Source organism: Pyrus communis, chromosome 15, assembly GCF_041283825.1.
Source record: "Pyrus communis isolate YQ-2024b chromosome 15, ASM4128382v1, whole genome shotgun sequence".
Taxonomy (NCBI): Eukaryota; Viridiplantae; Streptophyta; class Magnoliopsida; order Rosales; family Rosaceae; genus Pyrus; species Pyrus communis.
The window spans coordinates 6,969,617-6,987,004 of NC_142579.1; the positions used below are offsets into that span (position 1 = coordinate 6,969,617).

General features: G+C 38.4%; 1 protein-coding gene and 1 pseudogene across 1 annotated transcript; both read left to right on the forward strand.

Annotated features, from left to right (window-relative positions):
• The first annotated feature begins 160 nt into the window (after window positions 1–160).
• LOC148690453 (uncharacterized) lies at window positions 161–11,433 on the forward strand (annotated as a pseudogene).
• On the forward strand, window positions 2,487–3,744 carry LOC148690454 (uncharacterized). Its single transcript, XM_088686040.1, has 3 exons — window positions 2,487–2,501; window positions 2,585–3,530; window positions 3,704–3,744. The coding sequence occupies exons 1-3, from the start codon at window positions 2,487–2,489 to the stop codon at window positions 3,742–3,744; spliced, it is 1,002 nt and encodes a 333-aa protein (XP_088542166.1).
• Window positions 11,434–17,388: the final 5,955 nt, after the last annotated feature.

Genomic DNA, 17,388 nt, shown 5'->3' on the forward strand with positions numbered 1-17,388 from the left:
CAATGGAAGAACAGTCCGTGGAAAGAAACAAACATTCCCAAAGACTTTTGAGAGTTTGACTGAAGTATTTTCAAAGTCTTCAGCACACCATCTTGAAATAAGCAGGATGGCAGTATAACATCTAATGGCATTGCAAATAAATCCTTCGAGCCCTGAATAAACACTGTATGCTCAAACGAAAGCCATGAGAAATCCAACTTGTGATAATGTATGCTCTCTTGCTTATTGCCTGATCTTGTATGTTCAGCTGCTTTTGTCACCAAAGTACGTTGTGTTCACTTCTGCTAGTTCTCATGGTGAAGCAGAGGCTCTTCTCAAATGGAAAGCCATCATTCAAAACCGAACCCAGCTCCAAAATCTAAGCTCATGGACTTACCTTCCCAGCAATGCCACCGATTTTTCAAGAAATCGAAAAGCTAATGAAAAATCCATGTAAAATTTGGACGGGGATTTCATGCAAGCCTGTATACCTTGATTTCAGCAAGAAATAGGCCAGCTTACTTCTCTTGTTGTCCTAACCAACTCCGGTATACAATGTACGCTACAAGAATTTCCGTTTTTTTCCTTCCCTAATCTTGTATACCTTGATTTCAACAAGAATAAGCCCTTTGATTCCATCCCACCTCAAATCAGCTCCCTCTCAAAACTCATAATCTTGAGGATAATAAGTTGTCGGGTAAAATTCCACCAGAAATCTGTTTCCTAACAAATCTCGAGAACCTGTACCTAAATAAAAACAAGTTCAATGGCTCAATCCCTCAAGAAATAGGCCAGCTTACTTCTCTTGTTGTTCTAAATCTTATGGAGAATAGACTCAGTGGTCCTCTTCCCATGTCAATCGCGAATTTGAGTAGAATACAAGTTGTACAACTACATGACAACAGCTTCTCAGGTTCCATTCCCCAAGTGATAACAAATATCATGAACTTGGTTGTTCTGAGGCTTGCCATAAACAATTTCACCGGTCATTTGCCAGACGGCCTTTGCCGGGGTGGACTGCTTGCGAATTTCACAGGTTGAATCCCCAAGAGCTTGAGGGACTGCACAACCCTGTACAGACTCCGCCTTGAATGAAACCAGCTCACTGGAAACATATCTGGAGAATTTGGTGTTTATCCAAACTTGGATTACATAAATCTAAGCAACAAAAGATTCTATGGTGAACTTTCACATAAATGGGGTAAGTCTCTGCAGTTAAAAAATCTTGAGATTGCAGGGAACAATATTACTGGTTTCATACCGGCTGAGATTGGAAACTTGACTCAACTACATTTGCTTTATCTTTCTTCAAATCGTTTAGTTGGGAAGATCCCTATGGAACTTGGAAGGCTTACTTCTTTGGTGAAGCTTATACTCAATGAAAATCAACTTTCGGGTGGTATACCATAGGAACTTGGATCACCGACTGATCTAGAGTATCTTGACCTGTCCTCTAACAACTTGAGCCAGTCAATCCAAGCTACATAGGGAACTTTGTGAAAATGCACCACATGAATTTGAGCGCTAACAAGTTGATCCATGAAATTCCAACGCAGTTAGGGAGGTTAGTGCAGCTGTCCGTGCTAGATTTGAGTCATAACGCGCTTACTGAAGGGATACCAACTGAATTTAGTGATTTAAAAGCTTGGTGACACTAAATCTCTCTCACAATAACCACTCTGGTGTTGTTCCACATACTTTTGAGGAACTTCGTGGCTTGGAGTTTGTTGACGTATCATCCAATCAGTTATTGGGTTCGATTCCAAGCAACAAAGCATTTCAGGAGGCTCCAGTAGAGGCATTGCAAGGGAACAAAGGTTTGTGTGGGAATGTTACAGGTTTGCAGACCTGCAACAATAGTCTTAGAAAATAAAAGCCGAACTCGAAAATTGGTTTTGTGCACTTCTTGATCATGCTTCCTGCTTTTGTGGTATTTATAATTGCTTTCTATGTAATCTATGTCACTTTGAGAAGAAAAAGGAAATTCCAACAAAATGAACGAAGTGACATTCAACCCGAAGAGTTCGAATTGCTTGCATTATCAATATTTGATGGAAAAATATTGTATGAAGAAATCATAAAAGCAATGAGGATTTTGATGCTAAATATTGCATTGGGAGAGGCTCAGTTGGAAGTATTTACATAGCAATGCTGCCCTCGGATGACTTCGTAGCAGTTAAGAAACTCCAGTCCTTGTGATGGTGGTGAGTGGATCAATCGAAAAGAGTTCTTAAACGAGGTAAGGGTGTAAAGATATAAAGAACTTAGCTCAAGTCTCAGATTGTGACACTTGTCAGAAGATTATGTAATTCAGTTAGCTTAGTCTGTAAGCAAAGTCAATAGTATAAATAGTCTTGTATTGTTACATTGAAGGTTAATGAAAATAATACATAGAAAGATTTCTCTTTCTCTCTCTCTTGTTCTTCAATCTGTGTCTCTTTCTCTCTCTAGATTCTTTATAGTTTTGATCTGTGTTCTTCATCACTGATCATCTTTACTCATTTGATATGGTATCTTCGCCGGTTATGGAATTCTTTCTTCAATCTTGTTCATCTGCTGCTTCCGTGTTCTAGTTATCTCCAATCTGGTATGAATTGAATTACAGAATATTAAGAAAAGGTCTGAGTCAGGCTCTCAGTACTTGCAAAGGATCAAAGATGCTAGAGACCATCTTTCTGCAGCTGGTATTGTTTTTGATGATGATGATATTGTCATTCTTTCTCTTAAAGGGTTACCTGTAGAATACAATACTTTCAGGAAAGTAATTAGAGGCAGAGAAGATGTTATTACACTCAAAGATTTTCGAGCACAACTAATTGCAGAAAAAGCCATTGTTGAAGCCACTCCCACTACTGATTCGTTCATGTCTGCAATGATGGCAAAGGATAAAGGCAAACTTCTAATGCTTGATGAAAGGTCATCAAATAACAATAGTTCTCAGTTTCAGTCTGAGGTTCAGGGCAACTCTCCATCTCAGAATGGTACCAATGGAGGCTACACTCACAATGCTGGGAATTATAATGTTAGTGGTTATAATAGCAGCTCTTTTAATCCAGGAGGCTATAGGAGTTACAATTACAGAGGAAAAGCAAGGGGGAGAAATCAGTATGGCAATCATCCTCAATTCTCTAATGGTGGTGCTGGTATTCTTGGTCCAACAAGGGGTCAACCACATGTTTCCACTTGTCCTGATCATGTTTATGACGTTCCAGTTTGTCAAATCTGCAACAAAAGAGGGCACATTGCTGCTGATTGCTTTCAAAGACACTCCTTTACAACAGTGACTTCTTCTCCTATTCAGTGTCAAATATGTGGCAAGTTTGGGCATTCTGCAATGCAATGTTATCACATAGTCAATTATTCTTATCAAGGGAGATCTCCATCTTCAAATCTTACTACAATGCATGCCAACTATCAGCCCTCTGCTCCTCAGGAACAATTTTGGGTTGCCGATACAGGCGCAAATTTTCACATGACTTCTGATCTTGCCTCTCTGAATAATGTAACTCCTTTTACTGGCACTGATACAATCACTACTGCTAGTGGTTCAGGTTTGACCATCTCTCATGTTGGTTATTCCACTCTACATGCTCCCAAATATGCTTTTCAATTAAAGAAAATATTGCATGTTCCCAAATTATCTCAACATCTCCTATCCATTTTATAGGTTGTGTAAGGACAATAAATGTAGTTTTATCTGTGATGAATTTTGTTTTGGATTCAGGAAAAGATCACAGGGAAGGTACTTCTTCATGGACTGTGTAGAGGTGGCTTATATCCCATACCCTTTTACATACCACAACCTCTTCTCAATCAAGCTGTCAAAGTTCATGCACCTCACTTGTCCAAGTAGCAACATTACTTTCTTAGTCACCAAGTCCAGTCCAATTTGTGGCACCAGCGATTAGGACATCCTTCCATTGTTGTTGTTTCTGCAATGTTAAACCAGTCACAGGTTCCTTTTTCTTTGGACCACTCAAAATGTGTCTGTATATCTTGTTTAGAAGGGAAGTTTACTAAACTTCCATTTCCATATCCAGCCAATAAAACTGTTCAACCCTTAGAAATCATACAAAATGATGCATGGGGACCGTCACCTGTTATGTCTATTGAAGGGTTTAGGTTCTATGTCAGCTTTGTGGATGAATGTACCAGGTTCACCTGGATATTTCCTTTAATGAATAAAAGTGAGGTGTTCAAAGTGTTTGTACAATTTCATGCCTATATACTTACTCAGTTTTCTATCTCTATTAAAATTTTTCAAAGCGATGGCGGAGGTGAATATTCTAGCAACCAATTTAAACAATTTTTTCTTGCCAAAGGAATTTCTCACCAAAAATCATGTCCTTATACACCTGAGCAGAATGGCCTTGCTGAGAGAAAGCATAGGCACATTGTTGAGACTGCTATTACCCTACTTCAAACTGCTAAACTTTCCTCTCAATTTTGGTTTCATGCTTGTGCTACTTCTATTTATTTAATTAACATAATGCCATGCCAAACCCTGTTTATGTAGTCTCCTTATACCTGTTTGTTTAGTAAACCACCAGTTTTAACACATTTAAAGGTTTTTGGGTGTTCTTGTTTTCCTCTTCTTAAGCAATATAATTCACACAAATTACAGTCTAAAACTGCTCAGTGTGTTTTCCTAGGCTATACTGGTCAATACAAGGGTTATATATGTTATAATCCTCCTTTGGGAAAACCTTATGTGTCTAGACATGTCTTATTTGATGAGTTTAGTTTTCCATATCCTACCTTGACATTAGTTAAACCTATTTCACAGAGTCTTCCACCTCCTCCACCATCTATTACACCTGCACAGGTTACCATACACAACACCATTATTCCTTCATCATCATCATCAACATCATCATCAACATCACCTTTCTCCTCAACCCCTAGTGCCTCAGATTCTTTGCAAACACTTCCTAGTGCCTCAGAGTCCTTGAAACCCTCTAATCCCACACCAATGTCATCTACTACTGCACAGTCACCTATTCCTGTGGATCCTGACTTCCTACCTGAAAGTCTACATGTTGTTCATCAAGTTCCTTCGGTTAACTTACACCTTATGCAAACTCGCTCTAAAAGTGGGATACCTAAGAGAAAAGCTTTTTCAATTTCTGTTACTTGATAGGAGCATATTCATGCGACTTAAATGGCTTGTTCTCGTACATTTACGTTATGTTTCTTTAGTTATTTTAGTCCTTTATGCTTCTTTCGTGTGTTTTTAGGTTTACATGGCTAAGGAAGCAAAAAGATGCATTTTGGAGCATTTTGGAGCAAAATCGGACTTGGAATGGATAGCTTATGTTTGGAGCAAAAGGAATGGACGAAATTGAAGACCAACTTATCATCACCACATATCATTCATTTATCACTTAACATATCATTCATTTATCACTTAACATATCATTCATTTATCACTTAACATATCATTCATTTATCACTTATCATAACCATACACTTATCACTTATCATACTCATAATCATCTACACATTTCAACCATTTAAACACATGCATTTCAACTCACATGCACACCCACCTCTTTCCACCTAATCCACATGCTTTCACAACCTAATTCACATGCATTCCATCCTTTAATTCACCCACATGCCCCTTTAAATCATTCAATCACACCATCACACATTCATCCTCCAACATTGCACATGCACTTTGCCTTTCATCATTGCACAACAAATAAAGCCAACACATGCACCCATCACCTAACACAAATCCATTGCCGTGTATAACCTTGGCAATCCCATCTTTCCCCCTTGCACTTCCACATGCATTCCCTCTTTTCCTAGCTGTTTTTCCATCATTATTTCAACCTAACATTCACCCACATGCACCCTTTAAACAAACCCAAACATGCAGCCACACAAACACCAACCCTTGCCGTGGCTTTCACATCTCCATTTCAGCACACTCCACATGCAATTCCAGCTTTCCCACCTAGCCACATTCACATGCATTCACTCATAATCATTCACCAAACTTGCAGCCACATTTCCACCTATTCCTAGCTGTCATGTTCCCTCTCATTTACCTATAAATAAGCATGCATTGCAGCCACAATTCATTGATTCCATTCACAACACTTCACACAACACAAACACAACCCTTGTGCCGCAAATCCCCTTCCATTTCTGTGCAGTTTTTCTCCTCCATTGCAGCCACTATCCAACCACTTCCCATCCCTCCAAAACACTTCACATAATCCCCAAAGCTCACCTTAGACCTTGTGCTACAACAACGAGGAAGAAAAGAGTGCCTAAACGTTCATACAATTCAAGTTTGAGTTGTTGGAATGTTTAGGTGTTTCTTTGATTTCAAAGTTTAAATTTAATTCTCTTTGTTTTGTACGTATGAGGAATGGAAGAGAAGAGTGCCTAAACGTTCATACAATTCAAGTTTGAGTTGTTGGAATGTTTAGGGGTTTCTTTGATTTCAAAGTTATGAGGAACTAAACCCCCTTTAGCTAGGGGGTGATTCGAAACTATGTTTATATTTGCAATATGAATTGATTAACTTTCGTTGGAATTTCATAAGTTGTGGATTCAATTTGTTTAACCGTTTGATTGATAACTTATTTATGAATGTTTATTAAGAATGCGCGCTTAATTTTCATGCATGAATATGACGCTAGAATATAAGTGAATTTCACCTAATCGTTATGAACTTATATTCACAAGTAGTGGAGGTTGCTTATAAACAATCGCGTTAAATGAATTCTTGGCACGAGTTTCATGCTCATCATAGTAACGAATGCCTCGTCAACACTTATAGTTTTCATAATGCTTAATGATCTTTGATTGTATCTTTATTGTGCTTTTCACGTAAAGGACTTTTGGAGAATGTGGTGAATTGCGTTGCGCTAACCCATCCAATTCATTAACTTAAGGAGAACTTGACGGTTAATTTAAGCGGACCTAATTAACCCAGAGTGTTGAGTTTCATAATTTATCGAAAGACCAACTGAGAATCAATCTTGTATGCAAGTGTAACATGTGTGGAGAAGAACCCCTTGGCTATTCCATCATCCATATTTTCATCACATTCATATTTACGTTTTGCCTTTAATTACAATTTGTCCATTTAATTTAATCTCGTCCAAACACAATCCCCCCCATCTTTTGTTAAGTCTTAATCATTCGTATTTGTTTTATTTTTGTGTTTTCAAGTATTTGAAGTCTTGTGTACTTGTTTTGAGTTCTTGTTAAGTAAGTTAAGTGTTTTAAAAATTAGTTTTATTTATTTGAATCAAGTGTTTAGCACCCCTAGTTAATCCCCGGTTAGAACGATCCCTACTTACATCATTACTACAATTGTCACAAATAGGGTTTAGTTTGTGTGCGTATAAATTACGTGTCATTACTTCTGGGGATCCTTCTCTTATTGAACCAAGTTCGTTCAAATCTGCCTGTAAAGTAGTAGAGTGGCAGGCTGCTATGCAAGAAGAGATCAATTCTCTTCATGCTCAACAAACCTGGACTCTAGTTCCCCTTCCTCCAGAGAAGAATTTGGTTGGCTGCAAGTGGGTTTACAGACTTAAAAAGAATCCTGATGGTTCCATAGCTCGACATAAGGCTAGGTTAGTTGCAAAAGGGTATAGTCAAGAGGAGGGCATTGATTATAATGAGACATTCAGTCCAGTGGTAAAACCAACTACTGTCAGGTTGATCTTAGCTCTTGCTGCACAATTTCAGTGGCCTTTGAGACAATTAGATGTCAAGAATGCCTTTCTCCATGGTGTTCTTAATGAAGAAGTGTACATGGCTCAACCTCCTGGCTTTGTTAGTACTGCATATCCTTTAAATTATGTCTGCAAACAAATCATTATATGGGTTAAAACAGGCTCCTAGAGCCTGGAATGAAAAGTTTACAAGCTTTCTACCTGGCTTGGGGTTCACGGCTTCTTTTGTAGACCCATCTTTGTTTGTTCAGACTTCTTCAGTTGGTATGGTAGTAATGTTGCTTTATGTTGATGATATCATCATTACTGGTAGTATTCATCTCTTGTTTTTGATGTTATATTGGCTCTCACTAAGGAATTTGACATGAAGGACTTGGGTTAGTTGCATTATTTTCTGGGTTTGCAAATTTCATATCATTCTATTGGGCCGTTTGTTTCCCAGACCAAATATACTCAAGATTTGTTGCACAAAGTGGATATGCAGGACTCTAAATCCTGTGTCACTCCATGTCTTCCCTCTCATCGGTTGATCAAGGATGATGATGGCAAGCCTTACAAACATCCAGAACAATACAGAAACATTGTTGGTGCTTTACAATATATGACATTCACTAGACTAGATATTGCATTTGCTGTAAATCAGTGTTGTCAATTTATGTAGCAACCTATGGAATGTCATGTTGTTGCAGTTAAGTGGATTTTGCGCTATCTTAGTGGGACAATCAACTATGGTATTCATTTTCAGCTTGGAAAATTACATCTTCAAGCCTATAGTGACGCTGATTGGGCAGGAGATCCTAATGATCGCAGGTCCACTTCTGGTTATGTAGTTTATCTTGGTTCAAGTCCTATCTCCTGGGCTTCGAAGAAGCAACACATAGTGTCTATATCTTCTACTGAAGTCGAATATAGGGCTTTAGCTATTGCTGCTGTAGAGTTGTCCTGGATTCGACACCTTCTTTGTGATCTTCAAGTTCTTTTGTTTACTGCACCAATGATCTACTGTGACAGTATTTCAGCTATTGCTTTATCCTCCAATCATGTTTTCCACTCTCGAGTTAAACACATTGAGATCGACTATCATTTTGTTCGTGAAAGAGTCATCAGAGGGGATCTCAATGTGCACCATGTCTCATCAAAAGAGCAATTTGCTGATATTCTAACAAAGGGTCTTTCTAATTCATTGTTTGTTCATCATTGCTCCAATCTCATGCCTAGTTCCCATAAGCATGAGATTGAGGGGGGATGTAAAGATATAAAGAACTCAGCTCAAGTATCAGATTGTGACACTTGTCAGAAGATTATGTAATTCAGTTAGCTTAGTCTGTAAGCAAAGTAAATAGTATAAATAGTCTTGTATTGCTACATTGAAGGTTAATGAAAACAATACACATAAATATTTCTCTCTCTTTCTCTCTCTCTCTCTTGTTCTTCAATCTGTGTCTCTTTCTCTCTCTAGATTCTTTATAGTTTTGATATGTGTTCTTCATCTCTGATCATCTCTGCTCATTTGATGAAGGGCATTAAATGAGATACGCCATCGGAACATTGTTAAGCTTTATGGTTTCTGTCAACATTCGCGCACTCATTTTTGATTTACGAGTACCTTGAAAAGGGTAGCTTGTTTTCAATCTTGGCTAATGATGAGGAAGCTAAGAAGTTGGACTGGAGTAAGAGGGTGAATATCATTAAAGGTGTGGCTCATGGTTTATTCTATATGCACTCTGACATGTCTCCACCAATTGTTCATCGAGAAATATCCAGCAAGAACATTTTGCTAGATGATGCATATGAAGTTCGGATTTTAGACTGCGACACTGTTAAGATTCTAGATTATAACTCATCTAACTGGACTGCTGTTGTAAGCACAATTGGATATGTAGTACCTGGTAATATATAGTATATAATTGTCCCCTAATTTTTTTTCTTACTATACAATTCAAACATATTATGTTGTTAAACTGTCAATCTCATTCATACTCTTGAACAAATTCGTGCTGTCAAATGGTTTGGATATAAAGTCTTGGCAACGTAGTATGTCCCATACTAGATCTGACATGAGAGAATTTCCTCTATACACTTATTTCATGCAACATCTCTCTCCTAAAAAAACTATGTTTACCCTTTTTCGCATAGCTTGCTTACACAATGAAGGTGACAGAGAAATGCGACGTCTGCAGCTTAGGGGTTTTATCACTGGAAGTGATTAAAGGAGAGTACCCTAGCATTCTAGTGGAGTCTTTGTTGTCATCTGCAATCAGGACAAACAAAATGTTGGCGGATTTGTTGGATGATCGCCTTGCGCATCCGACTGGTAAAATTCTGGATGAAGTTGTTACTATTGTAAAGCAAGCAGTTGTATGCTTAAATGCAAATCCAGAGTTTAGGCCTACCATGCACGAAATTTCTTATAACATTTCAAATCATCGTAAGTACTGATACTCAGGAATTCCATCGGTCGTGTAATTTTGTAAGTTCACTTCTTTGTGAGCAATCAGATGTTAGCAAGGTGGTTACCAACTTGCCCACCATATTATTTAGGTGTCATTTTAAGGAGATATCTCTAAAGTCAGTAGTCTTAGCTCTGAAGCTGACAGTCTACTGTGAACAGTAGTAGAAAATATGCATTATAAATGAGCCACCTGAACTACATTTTTGTTTACCAAAAAGAAAAAGAAAAAACGAATGGCATCTTCAATTTATTTTGATCAAATTTGCTCTCTAGCCTGCATTATCTTGTATGCACAGCTTTTTTCCGAGCCAAATGTTGCTTTTGCTTCTGCTAATTTTACCCAAGCAGAGGCTTTCGTCAAATGGAAAACCAGCTTTCAAGATGAAATATGTGGTTTGATTCCTACTTCAGACGGCAACTTGAGCATCTTGGAAAGCTTAGAACTCAGTAATAACTTCTTTCTGGCTCCATTTGCAACACCAAAATACCAATTTTTCTGGTTGTTTGCCCCAAAATCTTTTTGCAGGTGGATCACTACAATACTTTTCAGTAAGCCGCAACAATTTGATAGGTCCACTTCCCAAAAGCTTGAAAACCTGCGAGAGCTTGCTCAGAATCCGCTTTGAAAGGAACCAATTAACAGGCAATATATCTGAAGAATTTGGTGCCTATCCAAATCTTACATTTGTAGCTCTAAACTACAATAAATTATATGGTGAAATCTCAGACAACTGGAGACTATTCACAAAATTAGCAACCTTAAGAACTGCAGGAAACATGCTTACTGGTAGCATATTGCCCGAGATTGGCAGCTCAACCCAAATACAAGGTCTCGATCTTTCTTCGAATCATTTAGTTGGGGTGATTCCAAAGGAACTTAGGAGATTGGTTTCTTTGGTGAAGCTGAGGTTGGATGAAAAACAACTTTCAGGTCCTATACCCCCTGAACTTGGATCATTGGTTGATCTTCAATACCTTGACCTATCCGCAAACAAATTCAATGAGTCAATTCCAAGCTCTCTAGGTGACTTCTCCGGACTATTCCATTTGAATTTGAGCCATAATAGATTCAGTCAAGGAATTTCATTTCAGTTGGGAAAGTTGCTCATATCGAGACACGATTTAAGTCATAATTTTCTTGAAGGTAAGATACCATCAGAAATGAGCAACATGCAGAGCTTGGGGAGGCTGAATCTTTCCCACAATAATATTTCCGGTCTCATTCCAACAAGTTTTTATAAAATGCTTGGTCTGTTGTATGTCGATATATCCTACAATCAGTTGAAGGGTCCGATATGAAAGCATTTCGAAATGCTCCCTTCAAAGCGTTAGAGGGTAATAAAGCGTTGTGGCGCAATTTTAGTGGACTGCACCCTGCAATCCTTCTGCGCAAACAAAAAAAAAAAAAAAAAAAAATACAAACAAGGACTATGAACTTGTACTTTATATGGTACTAGAAAATGTGTTTGCGCTTCATTGCGGAAATTGAATGTATTGGTCACAACAAGCATGAATAATCTGCACAAAAAAATACATTAAAAAGGCGGACTGACACCCTCAAATGCACCAATGCAGATAACACACATTAATGCCTCTTCACATAAACTGCAGGCCAAGATGTGGAAAAAACATACGCATATTCCTTCAAGGAAAATTTCTAGGCCTTTGTTACATTATGTATTAAAGAGAACCAACTCTATCCCCAAACACTAAATTTGTTCACTTGAGTGAGAGTCGTCTTGCAAGGATTGTAAAACTCAAAAGCTTACTGTCCAAAACCAGAAACAATTGTACCATTTACATGCATGTGGAAGATATGCCTCACATTGGAAAAAACGTCTAAACTCAGAATACAAATTTGTAATCACAGACGGATTTTGTTTTACATTTTTATAATCAAATAGCAAACAAAATTACAAACTTGCAACAACCAAACACAAAACATTTTGCATGGAAGCTAACCGTAGAGGTTTGTGAAGCAAACTGCGGCATGAGCTGAAGCCTCTTGAACAAATTGGAGGTAGTTTAGCCTCTGTTCCTCCCCGTCAGTAAAAAAAAATTACAAAAACATAGTAGCTTCACTAAAAAATGCATGACGAAATGGATACATAGTTTTCATGCAGAGAGAGAGAGTACTTTAAATCTTTTTATAGAATATGAGACAACTATAAAGAGATATCTAGCATTATATCTTAGGTACATGTATAATACATGATAGGAGCATATTCATGCGACTTAAATGGCTTGTTCTCGTGCATTTACGTTATGTTTCTTTAGTTATTTTAGTACTTTAAGCTATTTTCGTGTGTTTGTAGGTTCTAAGGGCAAGGTATGCAAAAGGATGCCTTTTGGTGCCTTTTGGAGCAAATTAGAGATTGGAATGGATATCATATGCTTGGAGCCAAGAGGATGGACGAAATTGAAGACTTGAAGTAGGAAAGTTAAATCCTAAAAGACCTCATGTTTGAGCATCATTGAAGACTCCTACGCATTTTAAAACACAAAAACAACATTCCTTGCAACCTTAGGACATTATCGTATGTTTCCTTGTGTCTCCCTTCCTTGCCATGCAAGGAAGGGCTTTGTTCCCTATCTTAAACACTTCCACATATCATTCACCACTTATCATTCATCACTTATCATTCACCACTTATCATATCATTCACCACTTATCATTCATCACATATCATATCATACACTTATCACTTATCACAACAACAACCTTGCACATGCACATTCATCCACATGCACCCATAATCATTCACTCATCTTTAATCCACATGCATCTTCCATAAATCAAATCAGCCACATCCACATGCACTTATTCCACTTCATCATTACACCACATTCTCTCTCTTTAATCCACATGCATTCCCACATGCATTTCCACCCACATGCAACCATAATCATCCTTTACCATTTCAGCCACATGCATTCATACAAAGCTTTAATCCACATGCACTCCCACCCTTTAATCACATGCATAAATCAGCACATGCATCTCCCATTCCCATCAGATTCCCATCATATTCACATGCATTCCATCCTTTAAAACATTGCACATGCACTCCCTTTAATTAATTAAGCCACATGCACTCCCTTTAATTAATTAAGCCACATGCACTCCCATCCATTTCATCATTGCAGCCAACACATGCTTTCACATGCATTTTCAGATTGTCCCCTTGCACATGCAGCCACATATTCATTGCACATGCAATTCCAACCCACATGCATCCTTTAATCATTCAAACATGCAGCCACATTCCCTCCTAGCTGTCATGTTCCCCCCATTTCACCTATAAATAAGCATCCATTGCAATTCATTCATTCACTCTTCCATATTCAGAAATTCATTCATTCACTCTTCCATATTCCAGAAATTCGTCAAAACCTCTCCACACCCTTGCAGCAGCCACCAAAACACTTTTCTCCTCCATTGCAGCCATTCCAACCACTCCCCAAACCATTCACACCATCAAACTATCCTTAGACCTTGTGCTACAACGAAGAGGAAGATAAGAGGGCCTAAACGTTCATACAATTCAAGTTTGAGTTGTTGGAATGTTTAGGTGTTTCTTTGATTTCAATGTTTAATTTCAATACTCTTTGTTTTGTACGAATGAGGAATGGAAGAGAAGAGGGCCTAAACATTCATACAATTCAAGTTTGAGTTGTTGGAATGTTTAGGTGTTTCTTTGATTCCAATGTTTAAATTCAACTAAACCCCCCTTGGCTAGGGGGGGATTCGAAATATATGTTTATGCTTGCATTTTGATTTGATTACTTCTAATTGCGTTTCATAAGTTGTGGATTCAATTTGTTTAACCGTTTGATTGATAACTTATTTATGTATGTTTATTGAGAATGCGCGCTTAATTTTCATGCATGAATATGACGCTAGAATATAAGTGAGTTTCACCTAATAGTTACGAACTTATATTCGCAAGTAGTGGAGGTTGCTTATAAACAATCGCGTTAAACAAATTCTTGGCATAAGTTTCATGCAATCATAGTAACGAATGCCTCGTCAACACTTATAATTTTCATAGAGCGTAATGATTCTTGCTTGTACCTCTTCTATGCATTCATGTTGAGGACTTGTGGGGAATGTTTTGAATTGTCGCATGCATCATCCAATTCAATAACGTTAGGAAGATTTGAAGGTTAATTAGTGCATCACGGTTAACTTGGGGTGTTGAGTATCATAGTTTATTGAAATGCAATTGGAAATCATTTTATTATGCAAGTATAACATGTATGGAGATGAACCCCTTAGCTAGGTTCCCATCCATTCAATTCCATCAAATTCATCTTTACATTCTGTCTAGTTTATTAACTTCTTTCGTTATTTCAATTCTCGTCAATTTAAAACCCCCCTTTACTTTCTTGTTCTTTAGTGTTTAGACTTTGTTTAGTTTATGTTTTAAAGTGTTTTGATTCAATTTATTTCCCAAAATTCGTCCAAATTCACCAAAGTGCTCAAAACTGCCCAGAAAGTGATTTTAAGGCTGTTTTGAGTGTTTTGGGTGATGTTTGAGTCTTTTGGTTTGTTTTAGTGTTTTAAAGTTTAGTTTTGCATTCTTTGAGTCTAGTATAGTGTTTTATATTGTGTTTTTACGTTTGAATCAAACCATAATCTTAAATTCGTCCAACATTGGGTTTAAGGTTAGAAACTGCCTAGTTAGTGTGTTTAGGCAGTTTTGAGTCTTTTGAACCTGTTTTGAGTCCTTTGAGTCTTTGTGAACGTTTTTAACTTTATTTTACGTTTTTGAGTCAGTTTCCAAGTGATTTGCAATCCCTCCTAATCCCCGGTTAAGAACGATCCCTACTTATACTTATACTACAATTGACAAAAAGGGGGTTTAATTTGTGTGCGTATAATTCTCGCATCAAATTTTGGCGCCGTTGCCGGGGATTAGCAAATTTGCTAATCTCTTGGATTGTTTGTTTCTGTTATGTATTTTAGTTTTAGTTTTTGATTTTTGTTTTGTTTGTTGAATTCAAATACTAGAGAAGAACAACATGGCACTTGATAATGCTTCTCTTTTGTCACAGCTCATGGAAAGGTCTCAAATGCAAAGTGTTGATATATTTGATCTTCAATCAAGGAATAACGTGTTTTCCAATACTTACAGTTCAGATTGGAGTGATCATTCAAACTCTATGTGGTGGGAACCTCAACATGTTCAAGAAGAAGGATATTGGCAGCCATATGAGGAGTTCTATTCAAGACCACAACCTCATATTCAATATGCCCAACCAAATTTAAGTTCGTCAATAGATTATAATCAAAAGCTTAACGAATTAATTTGTTTGGTGCAGGGCTCACAAAATCAAGACAATGAGGATCGACAAGAAGACAAAAGGTTGGACCACTTGGAAAAGCAAATTGGGCAGATAGCGGAGTTCGTAGGACAATTTTGCGACCAAGGCAAACTCCCTAGTTCAACCATTGTAAATCCGAAGGGAGGATTTGAAGCACCTTTGTCAGAAGCACTTATTGCTCCTACGCCATCTAATTCAAGTAAGGTTGTTCCAATTAGTTCTAACCCCATTCCAACAAATATCCCTATTCCTTGCAGGTTCATGAATTCCAAGGAAGAAGAAAGTGAAAAAGACATCTTGGAAGCCCTTCCAAAGGTGCAAAGTAGGGAATGTCATGAATTCATCAAAGAGGACGTTCTTGAAACCACAAAATCCAAAGAAGTTAAATTTGATGACATTGGACAAGTCATAACCATCACTTGCAATCTGGCCAAGTCCAATATCCCTGAAACTTTGAAAGGAGTGGTGTTTGTCATTGAGTTCTTATCGGACAAAACAAGTAAGTTTTTTTTTCCAAATTCCATTACATTTTATACTAACTTGCTGTTTTTTATGAATCAGGCACCTACACTAGAATTCAAACCAATGCCGGTTCACTTCAAGTATCACCTTCCATTCAAGGACCAATTCCATGCCGTTTGATTTTATTTATGTTAAAAAAAAAAAAAAATAAAAAAAAAAAAAAAATTATTTATTAAACATGGAGAAAGATGGAGCTTCACAAAGGTTGTTTACGTGAAGCCCCACTACGAGGCGTCGAAGCGGAAGGTATAGAAGCGGAAGGCATAGAAACGGGAGGCATAGTAGCGGAAGGCATCGAAGCGGAAGGCTTTGGAGCGGAAGGCATCGGAGCGGGAGCATTCCAGGCCTCAATACTTGGCCAAGCGCTAGATGAGCCAGGAAAAAGGTGCCTCTGGAGGAAAGACGAAAACCTTTGACGGTCACTGTGAATCCGACCTTCAGACTCTTGCAGCTCATCAAGCTTCCTCTTCATGCCCGTCGAATAGTTGTTGGCAAGCACGTGCAAACTTCTATTCTCGTACTTAAGTTGCTGGATCTCTTGCTTAAGACTTTCCACCTCTGCCATCAATGATTCCACCTGACGGGAGCGGGCAAGCAGGCGTTGGCCCATGTTAGACACAGAACTCGCACACTGAACACTAAGTGCGAGGGACTCTTGAACGGCCAACTCATCGGACCGTCCTGACAGCAGCCTACTATCTTTTGGAGTAAGGAGGTTCCTAGCTACTATTGTAGCTGTTGTGGCGTCCTGCATCACGGAGTCTTCACCTGTAAGAAGACCGTTAGAAGATAAAAAAGAAGGGCGCCATACATTACCTTGACGGGGCGCAACCGGATCGCTGCTGAGACTCAAATCTAAGCTAAGGTTCGATGAGTTAGTCATTTTTCAAAGGTGTTCAAGAATAAGGGTTGATGGAGTAAATTTTCAAAGGGCCGGAGTCGATTTTCAAGAATGGGCAATTCTTCAGAGTGTGTATGTTGGCGGTGATCGATAGCTCTATAAAAAGCCAAGGCGACGCGTCCACCGATTCAAAGAGTCGGATTTTCCGGCGTAAGTTAAGCGACGCTCCCTCGGCTTTTCAGAAAACGCGTTCAACTTTGTCAAAAGATTTCTGACAAAGCTGAAAACACGTGGAGGCCATCATCGCAACTACACGTCTTTAGCCGACAAGCGCAAAGTTCGGCGACGCTTTCTCTGCTTTTCAGAAAACGCGTGCAGCTTTGTCAAAAGGAGCCGCATCTGCACTACCACGTGTCGTTCAGAAAGCGAAGGGGCGTCGTTCAGAAATCGAAGGGGCGCCTGCTCAGAAATCGAAGAGGCGTCGTTCTGATATCGAAGAGACATTTGTCGACAAGGGTAAAAGAACAGTACCACCACTTGATATTATCTCTATATATGTCGAC